Genomic DNA, 17,356 nt, shown 5'->3' with positions numbered 1-17,356 from the left:
AACCTTCCTAGATTAATGCCCATCTCCTACTGTGGCTGTGAGGGTTAGATATGTTTAAATGAGCTACCAGAGTATAGTTCCCAAAGCAGGGCACAGAGGAGGCCTTCTGTAATCAATCACTCCTGCCGCTACTCCCGTTTTGGCCAGGCTCTTCTGCCATCAGAGAATTAGTTTTCTCTTTGGCTGTTTGTCTCTGGTTGTTTGTGTGCTGAGCCTCCCCTCAGTTTCAGTCCTTTGATAGTGATTTTCCAATAGTTCTATAATAGCTTTCATCAGGAAGACAGATGTTCACAAAGAAAAATGCATGAATACAATTCTAAGCATGAGACTATGAGATTAGGGAACCCAGGTATAAGGAGGAGCCAGGTGTCGGGGACTGGATAAAAACAGAAGAGTTATGAATAGAGGGAAATAATAGACTTCCAAGGTAGCCCAGGAAATGAACTCAGGCCCCTGCAGAACTCTGAGTCCATTTGAGTCCTAGGAATAGTGACTAAACAGGGACCAGCAAACCTCTTTCTGTTGGCTTTAGAAGTGATGGAGCACCCATAAAGGAGGCTGCATTTGGAAGCATAGCTTTGTACACGTGGTTGCCATGTGGTAGCCCAGCAGAGCTACTGCTTAGGAGCAGAATAGCCAGGATGGATGATGTAGCAGCCAAAGGTGCACCATACTCTACCCTATTGATGCTTGGGAACCTTCTGTGCCCATCTGAGGGAGTAGGACCAGGGCTTAGCCTGCATGCCTTTTGAAAGAGACCTCTTGCCCAACTCAACCTAGGGCACCATTGGATATCTGCAGACTTCAAAGTGAGATTCCTCCTTTAAACCCAATTCTGTATCCCTGTCATCCTGACTTTACTTTCAAGTTGATATGACCCTGTTTTATCCACAGGGTTCAGAGGATGCCTGGAAAATGACCTTATAGTGGCTCCTGATGGCAAGAAGTTGATCTGGAGTGGATGGAGAGGCAATGTCAGAAGCTTGAGGTAGAGGTAGGAAAGCAGAAAGACACAGAAAGCCCTTGGGGTGATTCTGAGGTGCCCTGGTGGTCAGGTGTAACTTTGCCTTCCAGACTGGCAAAGTTGAGGCCCTGACTGGAAGCAGTAAGCATGGATCAACCTGAGTGAAGGCACATGCAACTTCTGCAGCCAGATGGAGTCCAGACCAGGATGTAAGAAATGAGAGGACTCTGTAGGGGTCCTCCCTCAGAAATGAGTAACAAAGGAGGCCCAGAATCTGAGGGGGATGAAAAGGACTTATTGTACCAGGAGCTGTGCGTGTAGACTCAGAGAAGGCCCTGATTCAGATGTTGGTTGTCAGGTTTTCCCTAAACACCTTGGAACAGTAGCTGCAGCACAGTTCCAGCGATCAGCCCATAGTTTCTCCCAGAGGCCACTGGTCTCAAAGCAGCCCAGCATCCAGGGACTTGATCCTCTACAAACACTTAGCTGGGTCTTGATCTTGGACTAAAAGCCACATCTACAGAGTGCCTCTGTACTGCCAAACTAACACTGTTAGCACTGGGACACAAGTTTCTTGCAGCATAGCTGCTGCTTGTGAGAACTGGGTGTCACTTTCCTGCCCCAGGTGACCTTGGAAAGGAGCAGCAGTCTGGTCTGTGAGAGCTCTGACCTTGGAGTACACTTTCCTGTCCTGAAGAATCCCCCAGTAAGGTTGTGCATCATGTGTGTGCCTTGAGGTCTGTTTACGGGGCTCACTGCTAAGTGACCAAGATGGAAAGGGCTTACACTGGGGCCTCGGGATGGAGGGGAGATGTAGCTTATAGAGAAAGCCTGGGACAGAGCACAGTAAAAAGAGCAGGGGCAGAGTTCAGAGGGGATCTGTGGAATCCCAAAGGAGTTATGTAGAAACAGAATACATCTGCAGTAGGAATCTAAGTGTCCCACTTCTGGAGGCAGGAAGGGGGCCCAGCCCACCTGGGGCAGGACCTGTTTTGGTCCCTGCAATGTTGTAATCACACAGTGAGAGAAACAGTTCGGATGAGCTTTATGTTGTACATTGGTGAAGAGAAATTTTATTTATGAAAATGATGTCTATATATTGGTTTAAAAAGAGAAAGCAGGGTAGGATAATGAGTAAGAAAAACTTTTAAAGGCACAGTTTAAAAGGCAAACATTCAGGAGATATCCCAGCTCTTTGGCCTCTTGGGCTCTGCTCTTTTTAATTCCCTGCCTCACGTTCTGTGGCTTATTTGTGAATTTGGTTAACACATTCCCCTGCCACTCAATTGAATAAGATAAGGCAGAAGATGTTAATAAAGAACCCTCCATCTTTTCCCACTGAGTCCGATTTCGGGATTCAATGACTTGCTAAACCCAATCTTTTCCTGGTGTCCTGTATGGGCTTTTCAAGGCAAAATGCAATCTACTCCTCAGGCTTCCAATGAGTCTTGTCAAAGGGCAGATGGAAGATGGGTCAGGAAGCTTGTAGTCCCGAGACTGGTAAGTGACTTGCTGTTGGATTAGCCAACAGCACTGAGGGCTCTTTGTATACCCTAGTCTGCTTGATTCAGTGGCTTTTCCAGGGGTCAGCTGGTGAATATATGCTTTCTACTCACCTCGGCCTGTGCTGTAATGCTGAAGTTTGTCACTGTACACAGCCTCCTTGCTATAAGCTCGTTTCCTGTGGATATAGAAGAGAAGTCTCCTCTCAGCAGGGATCTGTCCAGGTCACATGTTCAGACAGCAGTTCACTCTAGGAACTGGGGAACCCTCACTTTAAGGGTTTGATTCTTCTCTGTCCAGCATTCTGGTTGACTACTACTCACCAATGTGGGCAGATGGCTCTGCCTTCAAGTCACCGTCTTACAGAAGCCTGGCTCACTATGGGCCCCAGCAGGAGGATAGAGGCGATGAGGGTGCCCTTCAACAATCAGGTCATACTGCAGAGCTGCTCAGCAGGGAGTAAACTACAGGGATTTGCAGAAAGTACATATCTGGGCTAACCACCCAAGGTTTTAGCAAACAGTATTAAAAATTCACAAGGCCTTCAGGGCCAGGCCTTGTATAGAACTTGGAGTTCCTCTTTCCTCCTCCATACCCACTCTCCTGCCCGCCTGCCTTTTGCTTGCCACAGAGAACTGAAGCTCTTTAACCAGAGGATGTGCTGTATGTCAGCTGTGATGCTCTGTTGGGTCAAATGCAATTTTATAACTGTCACTCTGAAAAGCTGCTGTGGGGGGGGGAGTCAAAAGTCTGGGCTAAAATGAGGTTGGAGGATGGATGCTGTTTATTCATACCCTTCCCCAGCTCCCAGAGTATTTTATCCCAGGCACAAAAAATAAGTAATCTGGAGATTTCTAGGCGGCCCATGGATTGAGATGGAGTGAACATTGTGATCATGAATGGTCAGGCCCTGTCTGATCTGCACATCCTGGAAAAGGATGGCATTGGGGGAGGGGCACAAGAGAAGGGCATCCAGAGAGGGGTCTAGTGGGTCCCAGGGGGAGAGATGAGAGTAGAGGGCCTACCTGCTGCAGACGATGGAGATGGCCACCAAGGACACGACAAATACGACCCCGGCTGCTGCTGAGCCAGCAATCAGGGGTAACTGCTCCCTCAGCTCCGACTTGTAATCATCTAGGTGAGAAAGTGGCATTAGAATCCTCCACAAGAGCACTTTCCATACAGTTAGCACTCAGCACATGATACCAAAGAATATATATGCTACAGTTTCCATGCTTCTGAGTAATCTCTAAGTCACCAATAAATAAAAGCAACCAAAACAAAAAGACAAAGAGTACAATAAGCAAAATAACAGTGATGGGGGAATCTGGGAACTTGGAGCTGACACTTGTCTCTGGAGCAAAGATGACTCCCAATTTCCACCTCTTCATTCAAAGATCTCTCAAAGGAGAGTCAGCTATCTAAGGAGAAGTCCAATGGAGAGGAAATGAAAACTGCTGCTGAGGGATCTCCAAAAACATGAAGCTGTTGAAATGCAGCATTGTCAACAGAGTCATTGAGATGATATTTGAAATTATTTGCAGTCAGCCAGCACAGTACCAGGTGCTGTGGAGGATGAAGAAATGCTCAAGAAATAGCCCAGCACTCCGAGTTCCCACTTGACAAGAAAAGGATCAAGGTTTCCACCAGATGTTAAAACCATGCTGTATTATAGAAAAGAGTGGGAAGCCCATGGGTCACATAGGCAGACAAAGCTTGTCCAAACCCTGGCATTTCCAAGTGTAATCTTTGTGAGCTTGGGCCAGTGATTTAGCCTCTCTCACCCTCAGACCTCTTGTCTGTTGAAAAAAATAAAAAAGATCAAACTGTGTGAATATTTCAGTGTCTGATTTATCATAGATGCCCCCAAATACTAATTCTCTTTTCTTTAATCTACATAAACCACTTGGCCCTGCTGGTCATCATTACTATGGTGGTTTTCCATTCACTGATATTAAAGAGCCATTATTTAATGTTTGACCCCAGGCAATGGGGGATCCAGCTCTTTCTGTTCTTTTATAATTAGGGTGTAAGATATAGCAAATAAAAATAAAAGGCTACCAGTTCCATTTGAATTTCAGTCAAACAATGAATGGTATTTCAGTAAAAGTATGTCCCGAATACTGCATGAGAAATACATATATTAAAACATTATTTACTATTTACCTGAAATTAAAATTGAACTTGTCATCCTATATTTTATCTGGCAATCTTTAGGATGATCCTTATTAAAGTGAAATTCCCCATGACAGGCACCAGGATTCCATGAGCATAATTGGTAAGCAATTTTTATTTCTGGCCCCTCCTGAGATCTGGATTATAGTGTCTAGTGAATCGCAGAATATCTGCATGTTTCACCAACACTTTGGGGGGCTGTTATGCTCTGCAAGGTTGGAGAAAGAAACTTCCAAAAGCAAGGCTATTGGTTTGTGAAGCTTCTCACTCAACAGAGATCAATTGCAAAGACTGAGGGTAAAGTTTCAATTGCCTTCAACTGAGAGTTTTCTGCAACCTGTGTGTTATGGTTTGTATCTAGATGCCCCCCAAAGCCTCATGTGGGCATTGGTGGGGCTTTTCAGAAGTGGATGGATTTAGGGAATATGAATGTGGATCAAGGGTGTGATACTGGAATTAAAGGTGTGGATAAAAGAAGCCCTGCCCCAGGTGTGGGTGGCACCAATCAATAGGCTTATAGCCTGGACGGGATATAAAGGGACAGAAAGAAGCCTGGCTTGCTGCTGCTGCCTGCTGCTTTGCTGTCTCCTGAATGCTTTTCCATGGGCTATTTTTTATCTGCGATGCCCCTCTGCCATGCCACCCAGACCTGGGGCCAACTGACTGTAGGCTGAAACCTCTACAAACTGTGAGCCGAACTAAACCTTTCTTTCTTTAACTTTGGGTGTTAGGTATTTTGTCTCAGAGATGACAAAAGTAACTAAGACAATGTGTACTTAAAAAATAAATAAATTTACCCAAAAATAAAGGACAGGGAATCACAATGAGGAGTCTTTAACAATGGCTTATAAAATTAAAAGCTTCATAAAGCAATATGAAGTCTGAATGGTTTAAAAAAATTTTGTGCACCAAGTCAAATGTCAGCATAACGTAGCTCAGAACAGCTGGGCCCACAGAGGCCATGCCCCATGCGGTGGTCATTCACATAAAGTGCGGCCACTGACCTGGGTAGGAATCCCACACAACCCCATTACTGATCAAGCTTCAGACTCACCTTTGCACTTCAGACGGACCTGCAGCCTCAGTGAACATAATCACTACCATCATTAAGATAAATACTCCGAAATTTGGCCACTTACCAGAACGCTCTTATATCTAGCCCCTCTTGGGTCTACAAAACTTAACTGCCAAATGTAAAAGGAATAGCCTTCTTGGGAGAAATTTGTTACTTCTTGATTTGTCTAGCAGGATTGCCAAGAGACCAGTGCTCAGAGCATTTTGAGTTTTGGGCTTTTAATCCTGTATACCTTCTGATGCCAAAGTGCCTATAAATCTAGATGGTATGTGAGGTGCAAAGAGGGGGACGAGTCCTTCAGGGCAAAGCAGAATGCCTGCATTCTTTTCATCCCAGCACCATTATTAATCTCAATGAACTGGCTCACCTTTCTACCCCATCTCACCATCCTTGATATATAAGAGAAAATTCACCTAAAATAAACTCAAAACAGGCTGGAAACTTCAATCCCATAGGGGCTGGACAGCTTACAGTAAAGCACCCAGGTATGAATCACTGGAAAGCAGGGGCCACCATCTGGGGACCCCATCTGGGGCAGCTGCTACTCTCCTTACAGCAGAGTTCTCACACCAAAACACTCTGCAGAAATTTTAAAAATTGTTAAAAAACATATAAAGAGCCAATATAAACTTCAAGCCCTACGAAACACCCAGCTGAAGTATGTGGGCCTCAATTTGAATGTTATATAAAAACAAGACGTTTTTCTATGTAAGTTAACTAACAAAGGAAAAATGAAAGGCTTTCAATTTGGGGAATCAGGAATAGGTTGACATTTGGAGAATTATCTGGAAGCAGCTTATAATAAATCAAAATAGACGAGTAGATAGGCAGACAGATGAATAAATATATAAACTGTGATAAGTGACTAGCTCTGAAAAGAATGGTGGAGAGTCAGACAGACTCATGCACAATACTAAGGCTATAGAGAATCAGTTTTAGAACTAAGGAAGAAAGTGGTGTCAAAGAGCTAGGGAAATGGTTATAATATGGCATCAGTAAAGGTCCAAAATAAAAGATTTTAGGGGCAGACTCTGTCCTGGCAAAGAATTTGGCTGTTGTTTCTGGAGACACCTGAGCAGGATCTACTGCAGGTCATTTGTGAAGTTGCTCTAAGTGTGCTGAGATCCCAGGGGTATAAGACTGCCACACCCTAAATGTTGCCTATTTCCTTCCTGGAGACCCAAGCTTATGCATTTAGGCTGTGAGCTCAGCTCCAAACCCCAAAGTACAAAAGAACAAGAAGGGAATGAGGATAAAACAGCACAGGCGCCTGTGCCTCCACACAGAGGCAAGAGAGAGGGCATAATGAGACATACTTGGGTCTCTCTATAGTGCTAATGAAAAACCACTGTGCTATGTGTGGCACAGAGCCTGTTGAGGGAAAATCAGAGTTTAGGTCAACCCCCATCAGAGGTTAGGAGAGAGATTAGCCAGAATGCAGAGAAGACACAGGCACCAATCAAGTCTATGTGGCTCTCCTGGGAGGCAAACCCTTCAGAGGTCTTGCATTTGGGCCATGACCGCAGCTGCTTCAAGGCTGCTCCTCACCTCACTGCTTTTCCTCTACCCCTACCCCTGCCTTCAGCCACCCTCACCCCACCCCATCTTACCATCTGTCAGAGTCTGGAAACACATCTTGCCACTGAACTTGCCGTAGCCAGCCACCGTGCGGGCGCGCACCTGCACCACATACACCATGCCAGGCCGCAGCCCATCGATGCGGGCCGTGTTGGTCTGGCTCCTGGCCATGGAGGAGTTGAACTCATTGTGCTCCTACAGAAGAACAGGGAAAGGGGTCACCAGCCTGCTATGAGCACTGCAACCCCCGCTGTGAGGCACTCAGGCTCCATCAGTTCTCACTCTTACACATCTGAGAGAAGTTGTCTCCCTCTGAATGAGGAAAGTCAGGCCTGGGCCAAGGGCATGCAGAATGAGCTTTGAACAGGATGGTAGCTGAAACAGCTGAGCTCTCAGGGCCTGACAAGGGGGCTCATAGTCATTCCCTACCCACACTATCCAGCTTTGCACAGCCCTATCAAACTCTGAACTCAGCAGAGGCAAATCTGGCAGCATCCCTGTGCTGCTCACTTGCTATTATCTTGTTTCTGCTGAGCTGCAGTCTTTTCTGTTCTTTCTCGAGATTCCTGATTCACTCCTGAAGTTTCTTCAAGTGCTGGGGCAAAAGGCTTTACTTCTGAGCTGAAGCAGTTGCCTCCCCACTTCTTCTCCTTAGCTGTCCTCTACCAGCATCTAAGGAGAACATGTCTCTTCTCACTTTTCCTTACCCCCTGCCCCACTCAAGTGGTTGGCCCCACTGTCCTGTCTCTTTCTCCTACACTTTCTGTCCCGTCTTCTGTAGTCCTTGTTATTTACATATATGTATCCTCTGCTGTGAGCAGACTTGTTGGTATTTTTTATCTTGCCTCTTCTACCTATCATGAGTACTTTTAAAGAGGTACTTTCTGTCTTTGCTGGTGATCTTATGTAACATAGGATTGGTGCCTGGAATTCTGTGAGCTCCCATCTTTTCTAACGCTTTCTGAAAAGTTCTCTTGGCTTTCCCTAAAGCTATTGTATAAATAAGAAACTGCTAAATCTAGGTTTACAAGCCCTTCATAATGAAGTCAATTCTACTCTCTTGATTCTTTTAAATCTGTGGCCTTGCTGTCTCTCCAGAGACAACACCCTGCCCACTAGACCGTCCTTTAGCCAACATTTCCCAAGGCTTGTCACTGCTGTAGCCCATGGACTCTTTTCATTGCTGTATTTCTGACTTACGTCTCACTCTCAGCCCCTTAGATACCAGCCTGGTCTCTAATTGTTTTTGTGTGAACATATCTTTTCTCTGCAAAGCTGCTCCAAGTGTGGGCTACCTCCAAGTGTGAAGAAACAAAAGCTTAGTTTTAGCATGTGTGCCTTCCTTTGCATAATGAGTCCTGGAATGAGATGGTGGCCTCAGTGAGAATGAAGAGTTTGAGTCACTGAAGGGAGACCCCCCCCATGACCCCATGCAGATCTGGGATGCTTTTATAAGTTCTGGTCACAATTGTCTGAGAAGCAAGGTGACAAATGAGAAGAAACCTGCATGACTAGAGGTCTGTAAATCACACCCTCAGTCAAATGATAACAAGAACTCAGGTAATTGAGCCAGAACAAAACAAGAAAGCAAATTAATAAGAAATTCCCATTGTTTAAAAATATGTAAACATCTACTTTGCAAAAGAAAGATAACCTGATACATAATCATTTGCTCATTCATTCAGTCAGCCATTTATGACACACTCGCATGTTTGGGTGCTCTGCATGAGCTGTGAGTGCAAAGATATGGTCCCTCTCTTCTGAGGGCACAACATCTCCTGAGGTAGGCTACAAAATAAACAAAAGATGACAGCGGTATTGATTGAAGCTCAGGGGGCTGTGGGGGACATATCATGGGGACAAAAAAGCCCTTATATCTGAAGGGAACCACTCCAAGGGAGTGAAAAGGTGGCATGAGCCGAGTCTAAGAAGATGAAAAAATGAGCCACATTGATGACTGTGGAGAGGGAGAACAGAATAAAGCATGCAAAAGCAAGGCCTAGAGGGTTTGAAGCCTTGCATGATTAGCATATCTGGAATGTGGGCAGCAGAAAACAGATAGCTGGACCATGGTGGTGATTCAGGAGCAGTCTTTGGGGACCATTGATTCTGGGCTAGCTCCCACTGATGTTGAACATTACAAAAAGGCCTATCTTCATGGAGAGTGACCCACTGGTCTCTGGAAGATACTGCCTGGGGAGGCACTACCTACTCATCATTTGATCTACACAAACAGCAGGGGAATCAGCCACTGTCACTCTTACCAACAGCAGAAAGGGGGCTGTTTACCATAGAGGAGATGTCATCTAGAACTTTGACAATTACTATTTTAACACACCTGAGACCTGAGGGCTGAAACTACTAAAACCTCATCACTATGCACATAAGAATAAAATCCCATTGCTACAAAATCCAGGCAGCTCGGAGGATCCTCTGGTTTTACTGGAATCAGATAGAAACTTGTACTATTTGAAATAAGTGAAACATTGGCTGGGTAACTTTTACTGAAAAAAAAAATGTGTTCTGATCCATTAACCCATAGTCACTTTATAGTCAACACATTCTTGAAGAAGTTCAGTAATTAGAATGAGTATCAGTTCTTGTTCCCCATAATGTTATTAATCAATTCCAGGCAAATGAGTGAGGCCAATGAGCAAGGTTACTGATGACTGATTTTATTATGTGCATGTGGAGACAGAAGGGTGGTAGCTGGTGATGACAGTAGTTATGTCACCATTCCCCCTTGTATCCCCAGTACCCCAACATGCAGCACAGTGCTTTTACTGCCTGGACTCCCAACAACTCTCTGATAGATGTGAGTAAGTAATACACTGTGACCCAGTTATTTGAACCAATTGATTGAACAGAAGGTATTACCAAGATCTGAAAGAGTTTCTATGAGAAAATGATCTTAAAATGCGAAGGGCAGAAACTCCTCAAAACTAAACTACTCTGTCCTAGCCTTGACAACTATTATTCAGTGCCAGCAAGATGGAAGCACTTAATCATTAAGACAGCTCAGAGCAGATGTAGATGCTCCTCCCATGGTTTGCCTACAAGCGCAGGCACTGGGAGTGAAAAGTGCTACAAGACAGTAAACAAGAGTGAATGATGAATGGAAATGTTTTAAAATGGAGGAGATGAACATGGGCGAGGCTCTGGGAATGTCATCCACTTGATGGTATCTGACCTCTCTATTAATAAGCCGTTGGAGGAGGCCAAAGCCTCATTGATTCTATTTACAGAGCTGAAATTGAAAAGTGTCTTTCATACAGACTGGAGGGTAATGTTGTGCAGGAGACCCAGGCAGGATTTTCAGAGGTTGCAAATCTACCACCATAGTCCAGCTCTCTGTGTTACAATGAAGCTCCACAGGTGCCCAGCCATGCCCATCTGTTGATTGCCTATGGCTGCTGTTCTCTTGCAGTGACTCCTGGTTGAGATGAAGGGGCTGGGACTTGTGTTAGGGAGAGGAGGTGATATATGATGGAGGAATGGTGAATGTTGCTTCTTTGGACAAAACACAAGACATCTACTGGGCTGGATTCTATTTGTGTTTGTATCTTCCAAAGACTAGGATTCCATGGCTACATGTAGCAGGCAGACAGATTGCTCTGGTTTCAAGTGCTTAGGTTTAATACTAAGAGACAATCTCTTAGCTCCAAGACCACACCAATTCAGAGGTCCTCAAATCAACAGTGATTGCATGTACTCCCATATTGAGTTCAGAAATTTCTATCACTGAACTATTATAAAAATGTCTATAGTTCTGTTTCTGTGACTCCCCACCTGTGACTCGTGTGGTCAGTGCTAAGTCATTTAACCTTTCTGTGACTTAGTTTCATCATTTATAAATTGGTTACGTCTAGCTTTCAAGTAATTCTCTTTTTTTAAGGATCAGAGTGAATATATCTGTATCTGTCTGGAACATAATAGGTGCTCAATATATGATGAATTATCATTGTTGTTATTATTTCAGGATACCTTCACAGGCTAATGTCTTTTTCTTTCACCGTATTAGAAATGGTCAAGGCAATGTAATGGATTTCACAGTGGAATAGCTTATGAGTGAAGGAGAAGTCCACAGTAATATACTGAATGGTAACCACTGCTGTGGCAAAGAGTCCTTTTGTTTTTTTTAACCAAAGAAAGCATCCTATCCACTGGAGTAAGGACAATAATATGCATCTCTAAAATGTGCAAGCTGCCTCAGGCATTGAGCTGTTATGTGTCTGTGTCTTAATAATCAGTAAAATTAATGAGAAGCGAGGAGGTAGCCTAAAACAGGAAAATAAGCTTCTTCATGGTATAAGAAGTTGAGGTTAATTAGTCTTTCAAGGGCAGAAATTTAAATGTAAAGAGAAAGGTTGTGCAGGAAGTTGGGCTGGGCTGGGAGCAGGAAGCCAGAGCACAAGGGCACCAGTCTCATGGCTTTGGTCCTAGTTCTGCCTTTAATTAAGCCTTTTACTCCAGCCCATCTATTCCTGTGACTGCCCTGGGCACAGCAGCTGAGGAGCAGATGGCCTCCATACATTCTGCCCCTTCCCAACACTGCCACCTTGCTGCACGACAAAGAACTTGGTTTCACTTATTGGCTATTTGATAGTGGGCAAGTGTTTTGTTTTAAATTTCTTTATGCATTCGTTTTTTACCCATAGCAATGATACTAATATTTCCCACATGGGGGTGGGAAGGAAAAAGTAACATTTGTAAAGCTCCTGACACCTAACTCCTTCCTACAAGGGAGAAATTATTAATTTTCTAAGATGATTTGTTATTTCAAGCTCATTGGCTGCAAGCTCTTGTGTATGGTAAGAGGACTGAGTGGACCTTTCCCAGTGACTCTGACATCACACTGTATACTATATAGAACTGTTTGGCCAACTTCTGTACATGATGAGACTATGTGATCAACTGGTATAGTTTGGTTCAAAACATGTTGGAAAATCAACACTTACTTTATCAACTGCCAAAAAATATCAAGCAATTAAGGGACCTAAATTTAATGAAGATTAGATATAATAGGTGCTTATGAATCCAGATGGTTTAGTTGCCACCAATTCACTAAATTATCTGGCTTGGTGATCCACCTGGACCTCCACTTTCAGGGAGGAAAACTAGCATTTTACATATATGGCACCTGTGACCTAGAATGGTTAAACAATTTGACCACATCTGCATGCTTGGCTAGTTGCAGAGAGCACTAGAAACTAGAGCTTCAGCTTCCTAATGCAGTCAGGTCCCACGATTCAACGTGGTCCCATGATGCAGGGCTGGAAGTCCTTGATCCTCTTGTTTCCACTGAACCACGAGATGACCTCACCCAGGCTCGGGGTTTTTATGCTGTCTGTACTCTGACAGTTTCCAGATGTTCAACATGATCCCCTCTCCAGAACTCCAGATATGCACACCTAGCTACCTAGTCCTCATCTCTACCTGGCTATCATTCAGGAATTTAGACACAGAGATGAAATCATGTCCTTTCCCTCACCCCAAACACATTTTAGCCACAGTGATCCCCTTCCCAGTCAACAATGGCTACATTCTTCTAGTGGATCGTTCCTAGACACGTAAGGGTTTATACTCTATATTTAGAAATTTTAGCTTACGCTACAACGGCCCTTAAATTCTATTCCAATTCAAGCCCTTGTTACCCTTCTTGATTACCGTTAAGTTCCTGACTTACAAACAAGTTCCATTCCAGGAGAAGATTCTCATAAGTCAGATTTGTTCTTAAATCTGAGAAAGTGAGTCTCACACACCTTTGACACAAATATAGTACTAGTTCCCCCTGCTCCCATCACTTGTGTCCTGCTGTTCTCCTTCCTGCTCATTGAGTCACTTGGTGTAGTACTGCCTTAGGGATCCACATGGATTGTTGTCCCTTCCTCCCTCAGGTAACTGCTTCATAACAACCCGACTTTCTTCAGGTCTTTGCTCAGATGTTACCTTCTCCAGATATAACCTTCACCATCTATTTGATTTTTTTAACCCACCCCGCTGATAAGCCTCACTCTTGATTCCATTTACCCTGCTGTTTTTTTTTCTTTTGTACTATTTACTTTCTAATATCCTATGTAATTTCCTTATTACAGTCATTGTTCCTTGTTTATCTCCTGTTGCTGGAAAGTAAGCCCCTAAGGGAACAAATCTTTATCTGTTGATCATTAATAAATCACAGGTAGTACCTAGAACAGTACTGTCAAATGGTAAGTACTCAGTAAATACTTGTTGAACAAATGAAAGCATCTGGTGTTTTTGCAAATGGTGTATTGGGATAGTATGGAAAGGACTGTACTTTCCTGGGATATCTGCAAATGTGGCATTCACCATGGGGACATGGTGAGAGGGAGGGCTCTCTTCCTTCTCTGATGGGTTAGGGACCAACTCTGCAGGGCACCATTCCCCTTTCCTTGGCGGCATATGCTCTGCTGTAAACCGCAGCAGCAGCTGCTAAAGAGCAGTAGAGGAAGGTAATACATAAATTTCTATTTCTACTAATTTTTATCTTGTTGTTGTAAGTTTCCATTTACATGTTTTTAATCTCCACAGATATGTGAATGCATCATATATGCAAATAATTTATAAATAAGCATTGGTGGCATGTGATCAAAAACTTTGAAAACCACTGTCTACAAAATTATGAAATCCTATGAGGGTTCAGGACATCTGGCAGTTTTGCAGCAGCAGTTTGTATTACTGTAGCAAACACATAGCTGGAGAAGGGCTTGGGCCAGCCCAGTCCAACCCAGTGGACTACACAGGCAGTAGGGTGGGAGCTTAGAAGTTTCTCTCCTGAGTTAGTGCAAGAGTGCCTGACCTCCAGAGCCTTTTTCCAGAGAAGACCCCACTAACTCCCCAGGGAGCTTCTGGACTCCAACACCAGATTCTTCCCCAGCACTTCCTCCAGCTTGTCTCCTCATGCCCTCCGCTGGTCACAGAACAGTAGATTGCCCTGGATCTTACAAGACTGCAGGCAGAGCTGGCTCACCTTCTCATAGTACCGGATCTCATAGTCCAGGATGATGCCATTGGGCTGCTCCGGCTGTGGCCATGATAAAGTGATGCTCCTCATGGTAGCACTGACCTGGTGCATGATAGGAACAGTGGAGGGGGCTGTGGAGAGAGGAAGAGACAAGGTAGCTGAATAGATGCTCAGTAGTAGAAGTGCCACTTTCAGAGATAAATTGGAAGAGAAATGTCACTGGGTTTGAACCCTGTCCTTTCTCTTTCATCAGCTGAGCTGGATCTGCAGAACTTTCTGTGGGTTTTGCAGAATGAATGGAGTTTGGATAACAGAGGAGAGAAAAGATGATAATTTAGCAAAGGAAAGCAGAAGCTGAAATGGATGTGCTATATTCACAGCAGAGCAGAGAAAGGCTTGTTCAAAACAAGAGAGGGTTGGAGGAATAAGAGGAAAAGTGAGAAGAGAAAAAAAGAATGGAATAATTTGGAGCAGAAAGTAGAAGGAAGAGGAGACCTTAGGGCAAGAGATAATAATGAGTAAGAGTAGAACTGGTTACTGTGGAATTACTTGCTATGCAACAGAAAGAAGCATTCCAGCAAATATTTCTTTCTAATACTGCATGTACAATTTTACTTTGATACAGAAGGAAAAGGTGTATCTTTCAAGAAGACATAAACATAGACCAACAACAGAGGTACTGTCAGAATTTTCCAAATGAAGACATTTGCAATAAAGAGCTCACAAATATAAATGAAGAAGTGATACACAAACCAAACGTTTGGAAACAGGATAATAATTCCAAGAACTGCAAAGGTGATTAGGAGATGTCTGTTTGGAAATAATATTTATTTCCTGATACAACCTTTTTCATACAATGTAAGTAGAATCCAAACAGTCTGGAAATAATAAATGAGGGCTGTCTTTCTAAGGGAAGAGGTGGGTAATGGATGATGCTCCCGTCTATGCTCTGCTCAGTCCTGGCACTTCTGCAATAATGAAGGTCATTTCTTCTCTCAATCTCCACTTCCCAGGGCTTTCTCTGGGGACCATGGCTGAGTGACATTTACTATCCTCCATTTAAGTTAATAGATTCCCTCCAAGACCTGGAATTACAGAGCATAGCTAGCAGGTCACAGGGAGTGGGTGCTGCCTTCTTCATCACATGTTGGATGCTCAGTGATTATCTACTGCCTGCAGTTTTGCAGGGGGAAGGGATGCAGATCAGGTGTTTTGAAGATGTTACTAATCAGGAGAGTCATACAAAGAAGGGTGAGGGGTGTCATGTTGATGCCTTAGAATCAGTAAACTCTGGGACTCTGAAGGCCAATTTGCACTATTCCCACTAAAGCACCTATGCTGGCTGTGAAAATGCACCTCTCAGAACATCCTGTCCCTAGGAGTGTAATTGACTAATGGCCTCAGATACTGTGCTCTGAAGTTTATCACCATGGTCACACAGAGGTCTGGTTCCCACAGACAGCTCTCAGCCAGTGACTGAGAGTAGCAGACCCATCCCAACATGATGTGGGGCTCTTCTAGTGGGTAACTTTGGCCCAATGAATCCCTATTGGCTTTTTCGATCTTCTTTATAATAGCACAGCAGTAGAATACTCTTCCATCCAATCCTCCTTCATTCCCTCCCTCCTTCACAGAGATCAGACCTTCATAGTGGTCTGATGGCTGTCCCAGATCCTTCTTGTTCCTATCTTGTTTCTGCAATAAATATTTTGGATATCTAATTCCATCTTGGTGTTGGGTTCACGGAAGACCTGAATTAATGAAGTCTTAAGTTCCCCTGAAATCTTTGCCTGTCAAATATGTGTTCCTAATCTCCTGGTGTGCCCTTGGGAATGGAAGATTCACTGCCTCTGGGAGCTACAGCTCTATAGTTCAGTTCCTCTCACCAATTTACGTATCTTGCTTTTCCTTATTTGAAATTTGTCTTCTTCCCATTGGTCTTAGATCTACCCCCCAAGGTAACACACGATGTTCACTCTTCCACAGCATAGCTTGTCACATATGTAAAGAAGCTAGTTAGATCATCCGTGAGTTTTTCTCACTGAAAGGAATAGCGAGATATTACAAATATTTCTCCCATGAATATGACTCACTGGTACCCAAGGTGGCTCTTTTCCAAATGGCAACCATGTTTTCCAGGGGATCCCTCTCAGCCAGGATGCCCACAGATGAGTTCAATTCTTTCCCCATTTTTTGAGCTACAAAAAGAACTGTAATACTTATATCTACTGTGATCTATGGGCTATATGTGCATTAACACAACAATTAGATTTTCAGATCAAAAACGTGTCCTTGCCCTTCAGTTCCAAAATCACAGTCATGTATGACCTGCAGTAGCCCCAAGGAATGTTCTTATCTTTTGTCTGTAGAGTTGGTTTTCAACTATGGGGATTTATATCTATCGCATTACCATTATGGTATTAAATTTGGCCTATTAATTCAAGTTAAAATAAATTTTTTTTCAGTACCTCGAATTGAACTCAGGACCTTGTGCTTGCCAGGCAGGCTCAGTGCTGCTGAGCTACATTCCCAGCCCAATTTTTGATCTTGATTTAGATATCAAGTGTATTTTTCCACCTAATTTAGTATTATGGCCCAGGTTATTTAGTTAATTAAACAAATGATTATTGAGCAACTGCTGTGTGCAAGTCACCATTTTAGGTTCTAGAGACACCATTATGAACAAAATGAAATGTTTTATTCTCCTAGAGCTTATTTTCTAGTGGAGTTCAGAGACTAGACATAATAAATGAGACACAGTATATTTAAAGATGAGTACAATGGAAAAATGGCTCATAGGGAAGAGATATGGAATGCTACTATGTGTGTGGCTAGGAGAGGCCTTCCTGAGAAGCAGATGCCGGAGTACAGGGTTGAGGGAGCAAAGAGGAAGCCATGAAAATGTCTGGTGTTAGAGTCAGATCTAGAATTTTACTCAGGAGTTCAGAGGTGGGACTTTTAGAATGTGATTGGTTCATTGGCTCGTCAGTGGACTGATCTACTGATGAATCCATAGCTGAACGTGCTGTTAGGAGGTGGGCCTGGTGAGAAGAGGGAGGTCAATTAAAGCATGACC

General features: G+C 43.7%; 1 protein-coding gene across 1 annotated transcript in view; it reads right to left on the bottom strand.

Moving 5' to 3' along the window:
- Window positions 1-17,356, bottom strand: part of Ephb1 (EPH receptor B1) — a 300,214-nt gene that overhangs the window by 72,467 nt on the left and 210,391 nt on the right. Inside the window, exons 5-8 of the mRNA XM_019207667.2 lie at window positions 14,287-14,411; window positions 7,328-7,490; window positions 3,493-3,601; window positions 2,581-2,645 (exon numbers count right to left, since the gene is read on the bottom strand). Of these exons, the coding sequence (XP_019063212.1) occupies window positions 2,581-2,645; window positions 3,493-3,601; window positions 7,328-7,490; window positions 14,287-14,411 (462 nt within the window). The remainder of the gene's footprint in view (window positions 1-2,580; window positions 2,646-3,492; window positions 3,602-7,327; window positions 7,491-14,286; window positions 14,412-17,356) is intronic.

The sequence above is a fragment of the Fukomys damarensis genome, unplaced genomic scaffold (assembly GCF_012274545.1).
Source record: "Fukomys damarensis isolate Sample0158 unplaced genomic scaffold, DMR_v1.0_HiC HiC_scaffold_37, whole genome shotgun sequence".
NCBI lineage: Eukaryota > Metazoa > Chordata > Mammalia > Rodentia > Bathyergidae > Fukomys > Fukomys damarensis.
Note: the sequence above shows the minus strand (reverse complement) of the source record. Positions and strands in the feature narration are given on the sequence as shown.